This window comes from Pecten maximus, chromosome 9, assembly GCF_902652985.1.
Source record: "Pecten maximus chromosome 9, xPecMax1.1, whole genome shotgun sequence".
NCBI lineage: Eukaryota > Metazoa > Mollusca > Bivalvia > Pectinida > Pectinidae > Pecten > Pecten maximus.
Genome location: NC_047023.1, coordinates 38,254,948 through 38,279,146, shown reverse-complemented (window position 1 = coordinate 38,279,146; position 24,199 = coordinate 38,254,948). Strand labels below are relative to the sequence as shown.

General features: G+C 36.3%; 1 protein-coding gene across 1 annotated transcript; it reads right to left on the bottom strand.

Annotated features, from left to right (window-relative positions):
- Nucleotides 1–796: 796 nt before the first annotated feature.
- On the bottom strand, nt 797–24,141 carry LOC117333997. Its single transcript, XM_033893417.1, has 18 exons — nt 24,080–24,141; nt 22,096–22,168; nt 21,408–21,526; nt 18,615–19,753; nt 17,609–17,637; nt 17,208–17,279; nt 16,948–17,070; nt 16,649–16,771; nt 16,171–16,245; nt 15,338–15,468; nt 9,490–9,576; nt 9,024–9,113; nt 4,666–4,785; nt 2,619–2,796; nt 2,103–2,246; nt 1,649–1,734; nt 1,172–1,242; nt 797–881 (listed from the first exon to the last, which is right to left on the bottom strand). The coding sequence occupies exons 2-18, from the start codon at nt 22,130–22,132 to the stop codon at nt 797–799; spliced, it is 2,709 nt and encodes a 902-aa protein (XP_033749308.1). The 5' UTR covers nt 22,133–22,168; nt 24,080–24,141.
- Nucleotides 24,142–24,199: the final 58 nt, after the last annotated feature.

Genomic DNA, 24,199 nt, shown 5'->3' with positions numbered 1-24,199 from the left:
ACACCAAATGGTCAGTAGTCACTAAAACACCAAATGGTCAGTAGTCACTAAAGCACGAAATGGTCAGTAGTCACTAAAACACCAAATGGTCAGTAGTCACTTAAACACCAAATGGTCAGTAGTCACTAAAACAATTAACAAATGGTCAGTAGTCACTAAAACAACAAACGGTCAGTAGTCACTAAAACAACAAATTGTCAGTAACTTAATCTTATCAATTTTTTTATGACTGCTGTATTACTGAATTTTTCAGTTATCCAACAGACAAATTATCTCATTATCTCACAGTAATTGCTTCAAGTGAACCCCAAATATGGAGAGACATTTTTTTTATCAGAAACTGTTATGTGATATCTACAATCTAGAATTTGCAGGTGTATTATGTAAGAGTGGGTGCCTTTTTCCTTAAATGTATGTATATTATGTTATCCAATAAGTTGTAAACCTTACGGAAATAAGTTGAATTGAATTGAATCACATCTTAAATGTGAATTGCATTCAGTTGATTTAACTTCTAAAAATTAGTAGTTATTCAAATGGCTACATCATGTATAGTCACATACCCGAGAGAAACATGTAATGATCAAATTATGTATCTGCTAAAGTAAAACTTTCAGTCCAAACATCAAACACTGAAATTTGTATAGCTATGTCAGGATCACTTATTTCATAGCAACACTAAACAGTGATCATTGTTACAAGTATGTGAACTTAAAGATACTGAAAATTTACATGATTCACATCCACAGGATACGTCCGGGTCACGGCACCTAATTACTACTTCTCAAGTTAAATTCTAGCAACATTTCTCACCTTTGACAGGGGTTGAGGCTTGTGTACCACTTGATGCTCCTCCATTCTGAACTGGCTGCCTTCCTGGGCTGTAGGAACAATTACAGGTTTAAAAATAAAACATCAACACCTTCCTTCAAGTATGTAACAGTTTTCAGGTACAATTCACCTAACGGGCCTGCACTGTAAACCTTTTATCAAGCGGTATTAAAAACACATCACAGATCTAGCTGTGACCTTCAAAACATGCTACTTAATAAATATTAATCTTTGCCTTTCAAACAATTTTTGGAAGCTAGCTAGATTATGACAACCTTACTTTGACTGTTTTCAATAGTTGTTTTGGTACTTTGAATAGCTATAATAGTTAGACCCTTACCACATCTCTATGTCAAATTTACCATGGATACCATATCTGTAGTTTCCTCTTTTACCATTCTGCCAACGTACCTTTAACCAACATGCAAAACAAATCAGTCAGTTTTATATCTGTATGAATATAACATATCTTGTAATAACATTTTCATATCTGTTTAAATATAACAAATCTTGTAATAACATTTAAGCCTCACTTTTTTCTATGACATAATTAGAAAGTTCAACATCTACAGATACAAGTATTGGAATCACTGCATGCCTGACTGATGCCAGGCAGTTACCATGTGTACCAGGGTATATTATCAACCAACTCTGATGGACAGCAAACCAAGAAATTACATATATATAAGTCCTTAGTTAACTTGCAGACATGCATAGATATGTCATCTCATCATTTCATTTTAACCAATCTTTATGCTAAGACCTTCTCAAGGATGGTCTTTGGTATCTCGCTGTCATCATTAAGATATAAACTCACATGTATGACACCATTGTCTTCAATTTTAAAGACAATTCCCACTTGGTCTTCTCCGCCATCTTGGTTATCCCATTCCCAGTCAGGTCCTGAAAATCAAAATACAAAAAATGACAAAAATGAAAATCAAAACAGAATTAAAAAAAAAAAACAAAAAAACAACATGAAAAGTCTGTAAGACAAATGCGCGGCACTGCCACATGACACCCTGCCTGAAACACAGTTTGGTGAGGATCACAACAGCAATTCCAGAGATTAGCTTAAGTTACATTGCATCAGGACAGGACGGGATGGGGCGGGCATGTAACATTATATGCCCCCCCCCCCCCCCCCCCCCCCCCCCCCCCCCCATTTCATTTTATCTTTTATTTTTATTTAATTTCATGGCAGTTGCATAATTAATACTTTTATGGTTATAATGAAATTAACATGCATGTATCATAAATATTATTCTTACCTCTTCTACAACAGACTCCGACAGCTCCCAGCATGCCTTCTGGCAGGAAACGTGGCTCCTCCACACTTCGCAGGTCATACGATTCTTCTGCTCCCATTCGGTATTTTCCCTTCCGTCCACTGTCCCATTCCACGGTAACAAATCCTGAAGAGAGGTCACAAAAGGTCACACAAGGTCACCAAAGGTTAAAAGAGACTAAAATTATATTTTGTAAATATGTGTATCAGGAAATCAGAATTCTTGTAAAGTTAAAATAATAAAGGTGCCACCATTTTCCTAGGGGGATGTTGGCATTATAATGAGACAGGCATTAAACTGAACAAAACAGCTATTGTTAGGTATTACACTTTATAATGATAGCAGTATACAGAGATATATATTCACCAGAGGTATCCCCTATACCTGCAAATTAATGATATCTTTTAAAACCTCTTGTTATCAACCACAAAAAAATTCACATATGAAGTTAAATATGTATTAATATTGGTATGTACATCAATAATATACTTTTCCTACCTCGTTGTTTATGTCCAATGATTGTACCAGCCATATTATCGTCTTGATCATCCCAGATCCAGTCTCGACCCCTCCGTACCCTCGTCCCCACAGGGAGAGGCCCCTCTTCTACACCAGCTCCATCGCGACCACCTGGGTTGTCTTTTAACTCGGCCATCACCTTGTCAAACACTACATTCTGAAAAAAAAGTATAAACCCATGGTCCAATGTTTATATGATATCAATTTAATTAAAACTGATATAGAGGAGTGTTTAAAGTGACTGTATTACTGTGTCATTAAGCACTTCACCATGCAAGCATTCTAGGGGGTTCAGGGGGCATCAAAAAAATTAATATTTGTACTTCAAAGGGTGCCATTTGGTCGTATTTGGACTATCCAAATATCAGATACGAAAAAATTATCTAGATATTAAGTAAATTTTTATGCAAACACTTAAAAATTGAAATGTTACAGGAAGTGAGTTAAATGAAACAAAAGCTTTAAATTATTCAGAACAAACATTAAATGTTAACATATTCCTTGACTTAAATACATCTTGTTTGAAAAATGATGTGCAAGCAGGGGCTTGTGTGCTTACATGGTACATGTAGGTCAAACACTATCATCTCATCAGCAGTAGGACCAAGGAATATTACAGGTAGAATACTTAACATCTCGTCAGCAGTAGGACCAAGGAATATTACAGGTAGAATACTTACCATCTCGTCAGCAGTAGGACCAAGGAATATTACAGATAGAATACTTACCATCTCATCAACAGTAGGACCAAGGAATATTACAGGTACAATACTTACCATCTCGTCAGCAGTAGGACCAAGGAATATTACAGGTAGAATACTTACCATCTCGTCAGCAGTAGGACCAAGGAATATTACAGATAGAATACTTACCATCTCGTCAACAGTAGGACCAAGGAATATTACAGGTACAATACTTACCATCTCGTCAGCAGTAAGACCGAGGAATATTACAGGTACAATACTTATCATCTCGTCAGCAGTAGGACAGAGGAATATTACAGGTAGAATACTTACCATCTCGTCAGCAGTAGGACCAAGGAATATTACAGGTACAATACTTATCATCTCGTCAGCAGTAGGACCAAGGAATATTACAGGTAGAATACTTACCATCTCGTCAGCAGTAGGACCAAGGAATATTACAGGTAGAATACTTACCATCTCGTCAGCAGTAGGACCAAGGAATATTACAGGTAGAATACTTACCATCTCGTCAGCAGTAGGACCAAGGAATATTACAGGTAGGACACTTACCATCTCGTCAGCAGTAGGACCAAGGAATATTACAGGTAGGACACTTACCATCTCGTCAGCAGTAGGACAGAGGAATATTACAGGTAGAATACTTACCATCTCGTCAGCAGTAGGACAGAGGAATATTACAGGTAGGACACTTACCATCTCGTCAGCAGTAGGACCAAGGAATATTACAGGTACAATACTTACCATCTCGTCAGCAGTAGGACCAAGGAATATTACAGGTACAATACTTACCATCTCGTCAGCAGTAGGACAGAGGAATATTACAGGTAGAACACTTACCATCTCGTCAGCAGTAGGACCAAGGAATATTACAGGTAGAATACTTACCATCTCGTCAGCAGTAGGACCAAGGAATATTACAGGTAGAATACTTACCATCTCGTCAGCAGTAGGACCAAGGAATATTACAGGTAGAATACTTACCATCTCGTCAGCAGTAGGACCAAGGAATATTACAGGTAGAATACTTACCATCTCGTCAGCAGTAGGACAGAGGAATATTACAGGTAGAATACTTACCATCTCGTCAGCAGTAGGACCAAGGAATATTACAGGTACAATACTTACCATCTCGTCAGCAGTAGGACTGAGGAATATATTACAGGTAGAATACTTACCATCTCGTCAGCAGTAGGACCAAGGAATATTACAGGTAGAATACTTACCATCTCGTCAGCAGTAGGACAGAGGAATATTACAGGCAGAATACTTACCATCTCGTCAGCAGTAGGACCAAGGAATATTACAGGTAGAATACTTACTATCTCGTCAGCAGTAAGGTCTTTTCCTGTGGTGCTATCCCGGACAATTTTCTCCATCACCTGTCGCCCAAAGTCTGACTTACTGCTAGCTTCATCTGTCATCACACGCGCCACTATTGTCTGTTATAGAAATAATACATAATGAATTGTTTTATGAATCCTATCACAGTCATTACTTTATTTTCACAAATGTAAACTAATTGTATATTTGACAAGCTTTAAGAAGTTAGTATAGACAAAGTTTAACATATATAGCTGCTAGATGTTTGGATACACTTAATTGTTTCTCAGCTTGCCAGTACTACATGGTTATATCACATGTATCTGTGTATTTGTAAGTACTAATCTATAAGTGTCTAACTCAATTTCTGAATACCGGTTGCACGTCTAACATTAATACAAATGTATATTTGTTTTGTGTATTGAAATGTGAAGAAAATCAATAAAAAAAAAATCTAAAATCTAAATAAATTCAAGAGTTTTTCCTGTATGAACCAAACAGAAGACACTCAAAACTTTACTTTAAACATGCAAATGTACATTCTAAATCATTTTCTGTTTTAAAGAAATATATGCCCATTAACTGGAGAAAGCAATAGTTTTATTTGTCTACCATTTAATGTTAAATTTGCCTAACAAACTCATACAGCAATAAGACATTATTCTGATAAGGAAGTTAATGTACCACAACCTGGTTTAGCGAGGCCTACAATTGTCTATCAAAGTGTTCATATCTATGTGGTAAGCACTTCAAGTGTTCATAATTGTCAATTTCCGCCACAAATTCTATTTATTTTCCTTGTGCAGGGTTCTATGATACAGTCATATATAATGATACACCTGACAAAATTATCTCTGGACTTTACATAATAATCACCACCTAGAGCAATATCTTTAGATACAAAATTTAAATATAGTTTCACACAAACAGTAAATTATTGCAATCATCATCAAAAGCTTGCGATTAACACTATAAAATAAAGTACATTCTCTATTTCAATTATGCCACTGCATTAAAGTGTTGTTAGTCAAATGTTACATTGTATAATTGACTCACTGAAATCTCAGGACACAGACTTTATCAAAGTACTGTCTCACTGTAATAACATGACACAGACTTTATTAGAGTACAGTCTCACTGAAATATCATGACACAGACTTTATTAGAGTAGTCTCACTGAAATTACATGACACAGACTTTATTATAGTACTGTCTCACTAAATAACATGACACAGACTTTATTATAGTACTGTCTCACTGAAATAACATGACACAGACTTTATTAGAGTACATTCTCACTGAAATAACATGACACAGACTTTATTAGAGTACAGTCTCACTGAAATAACATGACACAGACTTTATTATAGTACAGTCTCACTGAAATAATATGACACATACTTTATTAGAGTACAGTCTCACTGAAATAACATGACACAGACTTTATTATAGTACAGTCTCACTGAAATAACATGACAGACTTTATTAGAGTACAGTCTCACTGAAATAACATGACACAGACTTTATTAGAGTACAGTCTCACTGAAATAACATGACACAGACTTTATTAGAGTACAGTCTCACTGAAATAACATGACACAGACTTTATTAGAGTAGTCTCACTGAAATAACATGACACATACTTTATCATAGTACAGTCTCACTGAAATAACATGACACAGACTTTATTAGAGTACAGTCTCACTGAAATAACATGACACAGACTTTATTAGAGTACAGTCTCACTGAATTAACATGACACAGACTTTATTAGAGTACAGTCTCACTGAAATACCATGACACAGACTTTATTATAGTACAGTCTCACTGAAATAACATGACACAGACTTTATCATAGTACAGTCTCACTGAATTAACATGACACAGACTTTATTAAAGTACTGTCTCACTGAATTACCAGGACACAGATTTCCTTAAGCTTATATTACTAGTAACAGTTGAACTGAAATATTAGGACACAGATTTTATTATAGTTCTGTCTCACTGAAAATCAGGACACAGATTTCATAGAAGAGTCTCACTGAAATATCATGACACATAATATTATAGTTCTGTCTCACCGAAATATCAGAACATAGATTATTATACCGTATAGCGGGAAATTTTAGCGGTCATAAAATTTGGCGATTTGGTCATGAAAACTGAAAGTTAAATTTTGGCCGGTTAAAATTTAGCGATTTTCCTTCAATCTAGGGTTTTAATTTGGCGTTGAGCATATATATTACCTACCGGTATATAAAGATAATTATGTTATGTCCATACATCCTATCTATGTTGATTAAGTGTGTTGTGTATTATCGATCCTCTGTCTCGAAACCGGAAACTATTACCAAAAAATTTCAGACGAACACATACATATAGATTTGTCAAATTAGTGTTTATATGAGTATGTATACATGCAGGTAAGTTAAACAATGAGTCTACAGGTAAAGTGTTAACATCAGTTCATTGAATGGTATGTGTAGATGGCTTTGTTTTTTACAAAAAAATAATTATGATGCGATATGTCATACTTGTATTGTTATACATGTATCGTTAGTAGTTGTTCACTTGCTATTCTATTACATGTACCTATCGGCATTTTGGCCGACAGTTGCTAGGCAACAACCAACGTTACGCACCAGTCGTTACTCTCTTGAGCTATCAAAAGTAAATGGCGGTCGGAACTGAAACTATTGGAGAAATTGGAATTTTCGCGTCTTTTTATTTGGCGGTGTTAAAATTTGACGGGTTAAATTTTGGCGATCTTTATACGGACCCGCCAAATCGCCAAATTAAAGCCCCGCTAAAATTTCCCGCTATACGGTAGTTCTCTCTCCATGAAATATCAGGACACAGGTTTTATTATAGTTCTCTCCCACTGAAATGCCAGGACACATATTTCATTATAGTTCTCTCACTGAAATGCCAGGACACATGTTTTATTATAGTTCTGTCTTACTGAAATACCAGGACACAGATTTTATTATAGTTTTGTCTCACAATAATATCAGTCACACTGAAATATCAGAAAACATTTTTATAGTTATATCTAATTTTTGTTAGTCAGCTAAAACAGATAATGTTCATGATTTCTTATTCCATGACCAGCCCTTTTTGTACCTAAGAAGGTATACAAGTTCCCTCCTACATGGATAATGATCATGTCAATAAATACATATCAAATGCAAACAAGAGGCCCAGAGGGTCTGTATTGCGCACCTGGATGGGTTAAAATAATGTCCACATTTAATTTTTTAATAGCTTTACTTGTTGAATTTGAACAATGCTATATATGGTTATGGAATGGAAATCTCCACTGCTTCAAGGATATAACCCAGAAACGAAGTCCAGACTCCCTAGAGCAGCAATACAGTAATATGGGACTTGAGTTTAAAATGAGAATACCTCCTTTATATTACCATAACTAACTGATAATAATTAAGTCTAGATCTTGTCAGCATACATGCTTATTAAGGTTTATTTCAATGTCCTTTAATAAGCAAATCCCAAATTTCAGTCAAACTCTATGTACCCCCCGGACTTATTACAGAAGGATATGGCATGCAAATACAGCAATCCATGTGAACTAATTAAAGTTAAACTTACATCTAAAAGGAACTGTTTATTAAGTCTCCCAATGTTTAACTTACATCCAAAAGGAACTGTTTAATAAGCCTCCCAATGTTTAACTTACATACAAAAGGAACTGTTTACTAAGTCTTCCAATGTTTAACTTACATCCAAAAGGAACTGTTTACTAAGTCTTCCAATGTTTAACTTACATCCAAAAGGAACTGTCGACTAAGCCTCCCAATGTTTAACTTACATCCAAAAGGAACTGTTTACTAAGTCTCCCAAAGTTTAACTTACATCCAAAAGGAACTGTTTACTAAGTCTCCCAATGTTTAACTTACATCCAAAAGGAACTGTCGACTAAGCCTCCCAATGTTTAACTTACATCCAAAAGGAACTGTTTACTAAGTCTCCGAATGTTTAACTTACATCCAAAAGGAACTGTTTACTAAGTCTTCCAATGTTTAACTTACATCCAAAAGGAACTGTTTACTAAGCCTCCCAATGTCTAACTTACATCCAAAAGGAACTGTTTACTAAGTCTCCCAATGTTTAACTTACATCCAAAAGGAACTGTTTACTAAGTCTCCCAATGTTTAACTTACATCCAAAAGGAACTGTTTACTAAGTCTCCCAATGTTTAACTTACATACAAAAGGAACTGTCGACTAAGCCTCCCAATGTTTAACTTACATCCAAAAGGAACTGTTTAATAAGTCTCCCAATGTTTAACTTACATCCAAAAGGAACTGTTTACTAAGTTTCCCAATGTTTAACTTACATCCAAAAGGAATTGTTTACTAAGTCTCCCTGCTTCCTCCACACTAGCTACCTCACCTCCTGTTGTGCTGGCCAAGTTCTCCAGCACACTCTGAAAATTAAATGATTATGTTTACTTTTTCTTGTTGATTACTTCTTATGCTTAATTCCACCAAATATCAATTTTCAAAGACTGTTATCAATTTCTCTGTCAAAATCTTAAAAAACATCTATTCTATAACTGCTCTGTATTTCATTACATGAAAGTATGACTGTAAAATTAATGTAAATCTGTATAAGTTATGTTTAAGTAGAAACACTTGTGGGTCTGGTCATCAAAGATGGCCGCATGACCACCAATTTGCTTATTATAAATGAAGAAGCTCAATAAAAGACCAAAAGAATATGTATGTACATGTGGTAATTCCTGTATAATAATAGTAGCAATGTTAGCATCTCATCAAGGTTAATAACTTAATGCCACTCACCATATCAGCCACACCCACAGGTATGCAGGTGACCTTACGATGTTCATTTTTGAGTCTATCTGAAAATTCTACTAGCTGCTGTTTTGCCTTCAATGAAAACAATAAACACACAAATCAATGTACTTCCCCAAACACTTTACTTTTTTACAGTTACAGGTGATGCCTTTTACTTAGTACAGTTACAGGTGATGCCTTTTACTTAGTACAGTTACAGGTGATGCCTTTTACTAAGTACAGTTACAGGTGATGCCTTTTACTAAGTACAGTTATATGTGATGCCTTTTACTAAGTACAGTTATATGTAATGCCTTTTACTAAGTACAGTTATATGTGATGCCTTTCACCAAGTACAGTTATATGTGATACCTTTTACTAAGTACAGTTACAGGTGATGGCTTTTACAGTTACAGGTGATATCTTTTACTAAGTACAGTTACAGGTGATGTCTTTTACTAAGTACAGTTATAGGTGATGCCTTTTACTAAGTACAGTTATATGTGATGCCTTTCACCAAGTACAGTTATATGTGATACCTTTTACTAAGTACAGTTACAGGTGATGGCTTTTACAGTTACAGGTGATATCTTTTACTAAGTACAGTTACAGGTGATGTCTTTTACTAAGTACAGTTATAGGTGATGCCTTTTACTAAGTACAGTTATAGGTGATGCCTTTTACTAAGAACAGTTATATGTGATGCCTTTTACTAAGTACAGTTACATGTGATGCCTTTTACTGAGTACAGTTACAGGTGATGCCTTTTTACTAAGTACAGTTACATATGATGCCTTTTACCAAGTACATTTACAGGTGATGCCTTTTACTAAGTACAGTTACAGGTGATGCCTTTTACAAAGAATAGTAACAGGTGATGCCTTTTACAAGGTACAGTTACAGGTGATGCCTTTTACTAAGTATAGTTACAGGTGATGCCTTTTACTTAGTACAGTTACAGGTGATGCCTTTTACTAAGTACAGTTATATGTGATGCCTTTTACTAAGTACGGTTATATGTAATGCCTTTTACTAAGTACAGTTATATGTGATGCCTTTCACCAAGTACAGATGCCTTTTACTAAGTACAGTTATAGGTGATGCCTTTTACTAAGTACAGTTACAGGTGATGCCTTTTACTAGTACAGTTACAGGTGATGCCTTTTACTAAGTACAGTTACAGGTGATGCCTTTTACTAAGTACAGTTACAGGTGATGCCTTTTACTAAGTACAGTTACAGGTGATGCCTTTTACTAAGTACAGTTACAGGTGATGTCTTTTACTAAGTACAGTTACAGGTGATGCCTTTTACTAAGTACAGTTACAGGTGATGCGTTTTACTAAGTACAGTTACAGGTGATACCTTTTACTAAGTACAGTTACAGGTGATGCCTTTTACTAGTACAGTTACAGGTGATGCCTTTTACTAAGTACAGTTACAGGTGATGCCTTTTACTAAGTACAGTTACAGGTGATGCCTTTTACTAAGTACAGTTACAGGTGATGCCTTTTACTAAGTACAGTTACAGGTGATGCCTTTTACTAGTACAGTTACAGGTGATGCCTTTTACTAAGTACAGTTACAGGTGATGCCTTTTACTAGGTACAGTTACATCTGATGCCTTTTACTAAGTACAGTTACAGGTGATGCCTTTTACTAAGTACAGTTACAGGTGATGCCTTTTACTAAGTACAGTTACAGGTGATGCCTTTTACTAAGTACAGTTACATCTGATGCCTTTTACAAAGAATAGTGACAGGTGATGTCCTTTTACTAGGTACAGTTACATCTGATGCCTTTTACTAAGTACAGTTATATGTGATGCCTGTTACTAAGTACAGTTACAGGTGATGCCTTTTACTAGGTACAGTTACATCTGATGCCTTTTACAAAGAATAGTGACAGGTGATGTCTTTTACTAGGTACAGTTACATCTGATGCCTTTTACTAAGTACAGTTACAGGTGATGCCTTTTACTTAGCACAGTTACAGGTGATGCCTTTTACTAAGTACAGTTACAGGTGACGCCTTTTACTTAGTACAGTTACAGGTGATGCCTTTTACTAAGTATAGTTACAGGTGATGCCTTTAACTAGGTACAGTTACAGGTGATGCGTTTTACTAAGTATAGTTATAGGTGATACCTTGTACTAAGTACAGTTACAGGTGATGCATTTTACTTAGTACAGTTACAGGTGATGCCTTTTACTAAGTACAGTTACATATGATGCCTTTTACTAAGTACATTTACAGGTGATGCCTTTTACTAAGTACAGTTACAGGTGATGCCTTTTACAAAGAATAGTAACAGGTGATGCCTTTTACAAGGTACAGTTACAGGTGATGCCTTTTACTAAGTATAGTTACAGGTGATGCCTTTTACTTAGTACAGTTACAGGTGATGCCTTTTACTAAGTACAGTTATATGTGATGCCTTTTACTAAGTACGGTTATATGTAATGCCTTTTACTAAGTACAGTTATATGTGATGCCTTTCACCAAGTACAGTTATATGTGATACCTTTTACTAAGTACAGTTACAGGTGATGGCTTTTACAGTTACAAGTGATATCTTTTACTAAGTACAGTTACAGGTGATGTCTTTTACTAAGTACAGTTATAGGTGATGCCTTTTACTAAGTACAGTTATATGGGATGCCTTTTACTAAGAACAGTTATATGTGATGCCTTTTACTAAGTACAGTTACATGTGATGCCTTTTACTGAGTACAGTTACAGGTGATGCCTTTTTTACTAAGTACAGTTACATATGATGCCTTTTACTAAGTACATTTACAGGTGATGCCTTTTACTAAGTACAGTTACAGGTGATGCCTTTTACAAAGAATAGTAACAGGTGATGCCTTTTACAAGGTACGGTTACAGGTGATGCCTTTTACTAAGTATAGTTACAGGTGATGCCTTTTACTTAGTACAGTTACAGGTGATGCATTTTACTTAGTACAGTTACAGGTGATGCCTTTTACTAAGTACAGTTACAGGTGATGCCTTTTACTTAGTACAGTTACAGGTGATGCCTTTTACTAAGTATAGTTATAGGTGATGCCTTTTACTAGGTACAGTTACATCTGATGCCTTTTTCTAAGTACAGTTAAAGGTGATGCCTTTTACTAAGTACAGTTACAGGTGATGCCTTTTACTAAGTACAGTTACAGGTGATGCCTTTTACTAAGTACAGTTACATCTGATGCCTTTTACAAAGAATAGTGACAGGTGATGTCTTTTACTAGGTACAGTTACATCTGATGCCTTTTACTAAGTACAGTTATATGTGATGCCTGTTACTAAGTACAGTGACAGGTGATGTCTTTTACTAGGTACAGTTACATCTGATGCCTTTTACTAAGTACAGTTATATGTGATGCCTGTTACTAAGTACAGTTACAGGTGATGTCTTTTACTAGGTACAGTTACATCTGATGCCTTTTACTAAGTACAGTTATATGTGATGCCTTTTACTAGGTACAGTTACATCTGATGTATTTTACTAAGTACAGTTACATCTGATGTATTTTACTAAGTACAGTTACAGGTGATGCCTTTTACTAAGTATAGTTACAAATGATGCCTTTTACTAAGTACAGTTACATCTGATGTCTTTTACTAAGTACAGTTACAAGTGATGCCTTTTACTAGGTATAGTTACAGATGATGCCTTTTACTAGGTACAGTTACATCTGATGTCTTTTACTAAGTACAGTTATAGATGATGCCTTTTACTTAGTGCAGTTACAAGTGATGCCTTTTACTAAGTACAGTTACAGGTGATGCCTTTTACTGAGTACAGTTACAGGTGACGCCTTTTACTAAGTACAGTTACAGGTGATGCCTTTTACTTAGTACAGTTACAGGTGATGCCTTTTACTAAGTACAGTTACAGGTGACGCCTTTTACTTAGTACAGTTACAGGTGATGCCTTTTACTAAGTATAGTTACAGGTGATGCCTTTAACTAGGTACAGTTACAGGTGATGCGTTTTACTAAGTATAGTTATAGGTGATACCTTGTACTAAGTACAGTTACAGGTGATGCATTTTACTTAGTACAGTTACAGGTGATGCCTTTTACTAAGTACAGTTACAGGTGATGTCTTTTACAATTACAGGTGATGCCTTTTACTAAGTACAGTTACAGGTGATGCCTTTTATCAAGTACAATTACAGGTGATGCCTTTTACTAGGTACAGTTACAGGTGATGCCTTTTACAAAGTACAGTTACAGGTGATGCCTTTTACTAAGTACAGTTATAGGTGATGCCTTTTATCAAGTACAGTTACAGGTGATGCCTTTTACTAGGTACAGTTACAGGTGATGCCTTTTACAAAGTACAGTTACAGGTGATGCCTTTTACTAAGTACAGTTATATGTAATGCCTTTTATCAAGTACAGTTACAGGTGATGTCTTTTACAGTTACAGGTGATGCCTTTTACTTAGTACAGTTACAGGTGATGCCTTTTACTAAGTACAGTTACAGGTGATGCCTTTTACTAGGTACAGTTACAGGTGATGCCTTTTACAAAGTACAGTTACAGGTGATGCCTTTTACTAAGTACAGTTATAGGTGATGTCTTTTATCAAGTACAGTTACAGGTGATGTCTTTTACTTAGTACAGTTACAGGTGATGTCTTTTACTAAGTACAGTTACAGGTGATGCCTTTTACTAAGTACAGTTACAGGTGATGTCTTTTACTAAGAAGTTACAGGTGATGCCTTTTACTAAGTATAGTTACAGGTGATGCCTTTTATCAAGTACAGTTACAGGTGATGCCTTTAACTAAGAAGTTACAGGTGGTGCCTTTTACTTAGTACAGTTACAGGTGATGCCTTTTACTAAGTACAGTTACAGGTGATGCCTTTTATCAAGTACAGTTACAGGTGATGTCTTTTACTAAGTACAGTTACAGGTGATGCCTTTTACTTAGTACAGTTACAGGTGATGCATTTTACTTAGTACAGTTACAGGTGATGCCTTTTTACTATGTACAGTTACAGGTGCCGCCTTTTACTATGTACAGTTACAGGTGATGCCTTTTTACTAGGTACAGTTACAGGTGATGCCTTTTTATTAGGTACAGTTACAGGTGATGCCTTTTACTATGTACAGTTACAGGTGATGCCTTTTACTAGGTACAGTTATAGGTGCTGCCTTTTACTATGTACAGTTACAGGTGATGCCTTTTTACTAAGTACAATCACAGGTGATGCCTTTTACTAGGTACAGTTACAGGTGATGCCTTTTACTAGGTACAGTTACAGGTGCTACCTTTTACAAAGTACAGTTACAGGTGATGCCTTTTACTAAGTACAGTTATAGGTGATGTCTTTTACTAAGTACAGTTATAGGTGATGCCTTTGACTAAGTTAAGTTACAGGTGATGCCTTTTACGATGAACAGGTTGTTTTTGCATTGGTGTTTTACTTTTTAATTTCAGATTGATTACAAATTTGGAAATCTAAATGATTATTGTGATGAAAATTGAATTTTGAAAATTAGATGGAAGGCAATGCAATGACTGGATGTATTCTCAGAAAGATTGACAACACAATGAATAAAATGTAGGTACAACTGTTGTTTATTTAATTCAAAAATATAAGTAAAGAAACCAAACAAGAGCTGAGCTGAGGCCTCATATTAAAACATCCATTTATAATATTTCATGCCAAATTTTAACACATATAAACTTTAACTTTATAGCTTCTTATTTGATTAAATGCTATTATTTTATGTAGCGTTCAGTGACCTTTGACCTAAATGCATACAAGGTGAGTCAAAGTTTGACTTTATTGAGCAATGTTGAGTGACCAACATGAAATGTTTAACTGCCTTACCTCTTCCTCACTCATACCATGGGGGTGAGCAACATCTGGCCCATCCATTATCCTGGCATCCGTCACATGACCATCCGATACCAGTAGAATACGAGGCATGATTTTCCTGTTACGGAAGGATACCACACCACCTATTGGAAAGATTTTTTTTTAATATTTACATACACTCACAAAAAAAATTGAACATCTTGAAAAATATTCTGTGACTTGCATATATATAGTGTGTATAATTCTGACATGGTCACGGAGAATGAGGTCAATAACTGTCATAGTTATCGTGGAGATCAAAATCCAAACTCTATCTTTATTCACCAAACAAAATCTTATAATTCTACCTGTACGGCATATCTAATGGATTTAAGCTTTCTGTCAGACAAAATGGGAAGTCACAGAACAAGAGACCCAAAGGGCCTGTATTTCTTAGTGTCTCTAATGCAACTTTAAAGTTGATCTAGAGCCAATTACCACTTTATTCAAATATAAGTCAGTCTAAGTATATTCATGAAACAATTTTGAAACACTTCATCCCAGCATACCATTGGCTAAATATCCTAGTTATGGCTCTTAGTTTCTTATTCAGGAAAAAAGGGTCATTCATCCCAGCATGCTACATATCAGTACCCTGAGCCTTTTGGTTATCAAGAAGTCATTTCAATATTTTTACATAGTTGACCCTTGTGACCTTGAAAGTAGGTTAAGGTCATTCATTTGAACATGCTGCAGGCCCAATATCAGTACTCTGGGCCTTTTGGTAATTGAGAAAGAGTTGTTTAAAGGGAAAATATGGTGTAGGTATGATGACCAGGTGAGTTAAATGTGGATGTGGAAGTTACCTCTTATATAGATAGCACTCATACACAACACCAGGCCGGTCATTATAGGACTGGCTCCCTCAATCTCCAGATCCTCTGGAATGAAAAATGGTACACGATGCCTTAATGTCATCTTGGGTTGAAATTGTTAATATAGTTATATACAAAATGGGGCAGGAATACAAAATGTACTCATGTAGTTGTGAATTCATTAAAACTGGCATTTTGATTTCATATCAAGTGATTTTTGAGAAACAGATTTTTGTTTCTTACTTTCAAGATCCAGTCTTACTGAAGACATAGGAGATTTTCGAAAAACAAAATTACTGAAATTTTCAATAAAAAGAATCACTACGAAAGTGTGTAATTGATAAACTTCGTCCCTTATTCTCAGACGCAATGTAACTGCTTAATTTTCTAGAAACCATCTGACGGGGATGTCTTAATTCTCAAGAACCAGACATAAACCGGTCACCCCTCCATGATATAACAGACTTACCCAGGATGTCTCTGATTTTGGAGTAGTCATTCGTTAGGTGCTGTGCTACACCAGTAGTTTTACCAAATGTAACTATGGCGATGTTCTCCTCTAAAGCATGATTAACTGCACATTCCTCAATACCTGGTAACCATAGAAACAGATTAATCTATTCAGAAATATCACACTGGAATGCACTCAATGCAATCTTCTTTTTTAAAATTATATTAGAATTATTTCAATTATTATTTTTTTTCTTTAATGCACTACAGTTGTGTATTTGATGTTTTTATCCATTAAAGGATTATGAATATTTATACCTTCTAAGAAGTTGTTGATAAAGTCTTTGGCTTGCTGTATGGGGACACCCCTCATGCTCTCCGATGTATCTATACATATGATAGTATCAGCGCCATCAGATTTTGGATCCCTACATTCAGCAGCTGAAAAATGCACGATTTGATATAATGAAAATTTCAATTAAAAGCTGAAAAGTTGGTTAAGAAATCCAACAGCTCAACAATAAGATAATAACTCTTCATATCAAGAATGTAATTCTACTATTAAGAATAATTGTCACCTCTCTGGGCCTCCTTTAGGGTTAGACTCTCCAAAAATTGCCTCTCTTTGGGAAGGGGGCCACCAGATGAATCTGTAAAACAAGCCGTACTTATAAATTATACCATACAAGATAATTTCCTCAAAATTCTCAAGCTAAGTTGAATTCAAGTAGTCTTTAAATCCACCAATCTCACACCACTATAGGAAATCAAATCCTGAATAAGCTGATGATATAATTCAATGCTATAATAATTATTCCAAATTACTTATTTTTTGTTTTCCTTCCTTCAATGAATGGTTTATTTATTATGGATGTTGATCGATCCTGTATGACTAACTAGAAAATGGTACTACATATTAACTATTTGAATGAACATTTTGTTCTCAAGATCACTAACAAACTCGAGTTAAAATAATTACCATCTGCTGCTTCTTTATCTGCAGTTTTACTGAAAACAACAAAACAATGTTATATGATGAGTTCTATGTTTGTTCAGTAGCTACACAAAAACTAGAAAGTATAAATTCATGAATTTTCCAGAATTAAAATATAAGCATTAACCTGTAAGCATACTATGAGAAAAACTAGGATTGGTACACAGAATATCAAGTAGATCTAACAACATATATGACTTAAAGTCCATGAGTGGTATTATACCTACATGTATGTAAATTGATCATATATGTAAAGGGTTTCCACTATCCCTGATAGTTCCTTCTATATAAAGCTATCCCTGATGTAGATAGTTCCTTCAATATAAATAGATATAGTAATGGTGGTATAAGATATAACTCACTAGTAACTTTTTGCGAAATTGTATAGAGGTTTTGAACTCAATAATATTGTCTTTAATGACCCTACCACCCAACTCCCAAAGATCATCTAGATCTCTTCTTTAGTCAGGGGTTCAGACACTTAGGACAATGGTATTTAACCCGTAAGTCTGGACAAGGAGGATCTAGATCCCTTCTTTAGTCAGGGGTTCAGACACTTAGGACAATGGTATTTAACCCGTAAGTCTGGACAAGGAGGATCTAGATCCCTTCTTTAGTCAGGGGTTCAGACACTTAGGACAATGGTATTTAACCCGTAAGTCTGGACAAGGAGGATCTAGATCTCGTCTTTAGTCAGGGGTTCAGACACTTAGGACAATGGTATTTAACCCGTAAGTCTGGACAAGGAGGATCTAGATCTCGTCTTTAGTCAGGGGTTCAGACATTTAGGGGAATGGTATTTAACCCCTTCTTGTGTCTTGATTTTGATCACAGCACAAACATGCCACAAAAATGTCCTTCAAACAAATATATGTTAATTTTATAATAGTTTTTTAAACACATAAACTTTATGATTTCTTAAATAAATGCCATGGTAATTAATTAAAGTGTAATATATACATACCATGTTCTCTACATTATTACAAATTACCTTGGTTTGGCAATAATAGGTGATACAGTAGCTGTTGCTACTTCTGTATCGGCAGCCTTGACTGGTGTTCCCGTGGCAACTGTTTCCCCACCAGTCAATCCAGACTCCATCTCCAGGGAAGAACTTTCCGATTCTACTTGTACAGATTCTGCACCTTGTGTTGTCTGTATCCTATCTGTCATAGATCTTGGTTGCTCAGGCTCTTGAACCATTTCTTCCTCCTGATCTTGCTGTGACTGTAATGAGGCCACAGGATCAATGTCTTCCACAGGCTGTGGCTCTTCTTTTCTTATCTCCATTACAGGAGGCGGCACTTCCTCCATGTCTGGAGGAGATATTTTATGGTAGACAAACCTATTGTCTTCTTTTCTTGGTGTGATTTTAATTTTGAAAGCATTAAAATTGATGTTAGGCTGTGACTCCAAGCTAGTATTGAAGTGTGCTTTCTGTTGTATGACACTTTCTTCATCTTCTGTCTTTTGTCCTGTTGTGTGCCCAAGACTTCCTGGGGATGGAGATTGGTATTCCCCTTCTGTTCTAGAGTAGGACCTGTCTACCAGTGACCCTGTGCTAGCATTAGAATTCCATTGTCGTGGATCTCTATTGGGTGAAACAGGTTCTGCTGAACTTTCAGCCTTAGTCGTTGTTTCTTGTCTCAAAGAGCTTTGCGTCAAACTTGATTTTCCACCAAGAGAAGAATCTTGTGGTGTATGTGTTCCTAGATAAGATAGGCTTTGTTCCTGATATGTTTGACTTGATCCAGTAACAACTATACCAGAATGTGGATCTCTGTCTTCAATCTTTCTTTCAAGTTTATTTCCACTTGGTGTTACCTCTGAAAAACTGCTGTCGGCCTTGGAATTTGACCTTGAATACTGTGCAGGAGATGGAGTTTCCTCAGTATGGGTACTCCCCACAGCATGAGAAACCTCCTGATCAAGGTGATCCCTTTTTATGTCATTATCAACCTGCTCAAGTTGTCTTCCTTGTTGAACATGATTGACTTCTTCAAAGGATGGTGACAGAACATTGGAGACCTGTTCCACCCTTTCGTGAAGACTTCCCAGGCTCTGTTGTACATTAAGGATTGTCGTTTGTAGATGATCTATCTTACGTAAGGAGTGCTTGATATCTTGCACCTGAAATACAGTTTAAAATGTTCACATAAAAACAAAGGATGAATGTTGTATCCTCACTTATTCCAAGTACAAGCTTATGTTCTCTGTTCCCTTACATTTAACATAAATATAAATATTGTGATACCCCTATTGGGTACAACTCTCAGGAGACAGGTCCAAGGGTACAACCCTCGAGACTCGGGTCAAAGGGTTGTACCCTTGGGAGACAGGTCCAAGGGTACAACCCTCGGGAGTCAGGTCCAAGGGTACAACCCTCGGGAGTCAGGTCCAAGGGTACAACCCTTGGGAGACAGGTCCAAGGGTACAACCCTCGAGAGTCAGGTCCAAGGGTACGACCCTCGGGAGTCAGATCACAGGGTACAACCCTCTGGAGTCAGGTCCATAGGTACGATCCTCGGGAGTCAGGTCCAAGGGTACGACCCTCGGGAGTCAGGTCCAGGGGTACGATCCTCGGGAGTCAGGTCCAAGGGTACGATCCTCGGGAGTCAGGTCACAGGGTACGACCCTCAGGAGTTAGGTCCAAGGGTACGACCCTCTGGAGTCAGGTCCATAGGTACGACCCTTGGGAGTCAGGTCCAAGGGTACGACCCTCGAGAGTCAGGTCCAAGGACACGACCCTCGGGAGTCAGGTCCAAGGGTACGACCCTCGAGAGTCAGGTCCAAGGACACGACCCTTGGGAGTCAGGTCCAAGAGTACGATCATCGGGAGTCAGGTCCAAGGACACGACCCTTGGGAGTCAGGTCCAAGGGTACGATCCTCGGGAGTCAGGTCCAAGGGTACAACCCTCGAGAGTCAGGTCCAAGGGTACGACCCTCGAGAGTCAGGTCCAAGGGTACGACCCTCGGGAGTCAGATCACAGGGTACAACCCTCGGGAGTCAGGTCCAAGGGTACAACCCTCGAGAGTCAGGTCCAAGGGTACGACCCTCGAGAGTCAGGTCCATAGGGTACGACCCTCGGGAGTCAGGTCCAAGGGTACAACCCTCGGGAGTCAGGTCCAAGGGTACGATCCTCGGGAGTCAGGTCACAGGGTAGGACCCTCTGGAGTCCGATCACAGGGTACGGCTCTCTGGTGTCAGGTCCAAGGACACAGCCCTCGGGAGTCAGATCCAAGGGTAAAACCCTAGAGAGTTAGGTCCAAGGGTACAACCCTCGGGAGTCAGGTACAAGGATACGACCCTCGGAAATCAAGTCTAAGGGTACGACCCATGGGAGTCAGGTCCAAGGGTAAATGATGAATCCTCAGTCATTCCTATATGTCCACATAAATATCAATTGTATAATTTGTATTCACAGAAACTCCATTATTAATTAAAACATCGATAATTGATCAAAATTATTTATTATAATAACTTATCTTTCATTGGCCACAAAGGTAAAACATTCATTTTCATTACTGGGTACATGTATTTATTTTTTCTATATTTTTAAACTTTCTCAAAAACTTTCTTTTTCCTTTTAAAATTTTTCCTCCATATTTTTCAAGAAAGATATAATGTCAGTTTTCAACAGTTTAAGACAGCTGTTATCTTTAAATTTAAACTTTTTATATCGAACATTGAGGGTACCAGTAACACAACATACAGTAACCGATACAGTACTCTGCTTAAAATAATCAAAAATGAAAACTTTTTATTTTTCTTTCAGTTGAATACCTCTTTTAAAATGATTGTCAAGATGGGGTGCGTATCGCTCCCAGAGGAACTCGAAAATACTGTTTGGCTGTGATCCATTATAACTCCCTCAGGCTGACTGCAGCCAACTTTCCTGCGATCTAGACAATAGATAACAAACATGTGTAATGTCAGTTCCAAAACACACACGAGATCAAATGTTGAGTCAGGATCCCTATTCAGCTATTCAACCTCAAGTTCAATCAATATTTTCTATATTCTAACTATTAATTTTTTTTTATTTGATATCTTTGTATTTATTTATTTTTTATTTATTCATTTTGTTTCTTTTATTTATCTTGGTTTTCATTATTTGTTTCTATATAAATCAAATATTTTTTTATTGTTTTGGAAATCCTTATATTTCACAATCTTTGCTATTTTCCAAACATTTTAGAATAAAATTAGACAATGTGAAAAGGCCTTTTGTTGTTGGAAATATGAAATACATGTAATTTGGGAAGCATAGAATGTATTGGTTATTTTTAATAGATATCTGAGGGTAAGCTAAGGCTTATGTTGAATTGACAGATCAATTGCTCATCAATTTCCCGAATCTTCTGCATGCATGATTTTAAACACAACACAGAAATATAACCTGACCTTTGATGTCAATCTCAATTTTTTATTAGTCCAGTTCCGCTACAATAATATCTGTATGTTTACTTACCTTCGCCTAATCCATTCACTGCTTGGTAATCTGTCATACTCACTTCCTTGTTAATCAGTTCAATTCATGCTCCCTAAATAACAAAAACAAGACATCTATAAACAGATCACAACAATACAATAATGGTAACTGAAGGATAATAACCAATGAATTAAAATGTATCACTTAGTGGTAATCCAGTCTGGAGCCCTAGCTGTCACACTGCCAATTTATAAATGAAGGATCTAGTGAATCTAGGTAAATCTAGGGAAGATGACCACCAGGGCTTTCTTATACAACCTGTAAGGAAAATATTTTCTTCGTAATAAAAGGCGAACAACAGTGATGAGGATATGGCACATAAAGCTGTCAAATAGAAACATATGTTTGGTATAGATAGACAACAGATCAAGATGGTTGACAATGTATCTTCATCAGTAACCACAGTGAATCCCCAATCCTAGCATGTTAGTATACCATTGCCAAACTGTGACATTATGTCATTGGAGGAGCAGCCGATAAACCTGAGTGCCTTTAAACACATCTCATTGATCAAAATCGGACAAGACAGTGATTTTTTTTGGCCAGATCTACAGCCGACTTTAGGCTGTTTCCCCTTGCCAAAAAAAGTTGTATTTTCCCAATTTTGAAACATCATTTTTCCCAATTTAAAAAAAAATAAAAAATTGTATTGAATTTCTATCTGGTTATCTGTATTGTATTTCATTCCTAGAATATGTGAATATTATGGTACGATAGTTGATCATCATACACGTGAACAGTAGACCGACAAATTTACTTCCGCGATAGGCAAGTTGGCCTCAATTAGTCTTATAAACGGTATAAGGGAGGTAACTCGAATCCTGATCACTGTTGCGCAGAGAGTCCGTAGACAAACGCCAAGATGAAAACAAGAAAACTTCCTTTGTTTTGTAGTCTAAGTACAGTAATAACCCAGGATGCTTGCTACTGACTCTTCATATCATGAGGCAGACTAGAAAAGCCAATAAATGAAGTGTTTTGACTTATTTAAGTATTTTGTCATTATTTGCTATTTTCCCAAATTCACCAAACACCGCAATTATTTTCCCAATTGAAAAGGCATCGGCTGTTGAAAAAATTTCCTGAAAAAAACACTGCAAGAGGATATGGCACAAGTTATTACAGCTTAGGTAACCATTTTCTTACAGCAATATAAGCTGAAAAAGCAGATGATGATATAGACTGCCAATTGCAGTACATGATAGAATTTTTAAAGATGTAAACAAACTCATATGTACCTTGTATGAAAAACACAAAAACAAAACAACACATTTTAAAGTCAAGTTCATAATCACATTGGATGTTGGAAAAAATCAAGAATATCCTGGTGTGTATTATCTACATAATAGTAATGACCACCTACATCTATTTGAATAGCATGTGATGTGTATATGAGATATGAGTGAGTGAGTGAGTGAGTGTGTGTGTGTGGGGGTATTAATGGCCAGCTTTCTACAGTATTTTGGACTACACTTACAATGGATTGGCTGCAAAACAATCAACATGTACGTCACATGTGTTCTAGAATATTAAGTATTACAGGTGATGGAATAAATCAGACCACTTTTGATAAAGAAATATCTAAATCCAACAAACTGAAAGTACAAATTCATTATATAAGTGGGTTTTTGGGTTTTTTTTTGTGTTGTACACATTCTGATAAATGGCTTGTGTAGACATAAATTTCAGAATCAATATCGCGAACCTATATGCAAATATATCAAATTTAATCCAATATGAGACATACCGCCATACGTGGTTGTTTGATAATTCATCATGGTTTCTATTTCCTCAACGCATTTTGTCTTTTTCATGTGTTACAGGCTCTAGCACTTTAACGTTTATATCTAGATAACCAGAATTAATCTACTATTTCATATAGACAAAAAGTTAATGAGGTCGAAAATTATAACAAAGTGTTCAAAATATAAATGTAATATCTAAGCTTTTTTTCAAACCGTACCGTCCTGGTCTCAAGTATCCCGTAGCTTTTCACCTAAACTGAAAGCAGAACGGGTTTTCCTGTGGTATTTCCCTGTACTATTAATAGAATTATTTAATAAATCGTGACCAATCAAAACAC

What these genes read in the sequence shown, in the direction of transcription:
- LOC117333997 (XM_033893417.1), bottom strand. Translation starts at nt 22,132, where the DNA reads ATGACAGATTACCAAGCAGTGAATGGATTAGGCGAAG. An exon ending in ATGGTATGAGTGAGGAAGAG is followed by an intron (nt 9,577 to 15,337) that starts GTAAGGCAGTTA and finishes TTTTCATTGAAG; the next exon opens with GCAAAACAGCAGCTAGTAGA. An exon ending in AAATTTGACATAGAGATGTG is followed by an intron (nt 882 to 1,171) that starts GTAAGGGTCTAA and finishes TTGTTCCTACAG; the next exon opens with CCCAGGAAGGCAGCCAGTTC.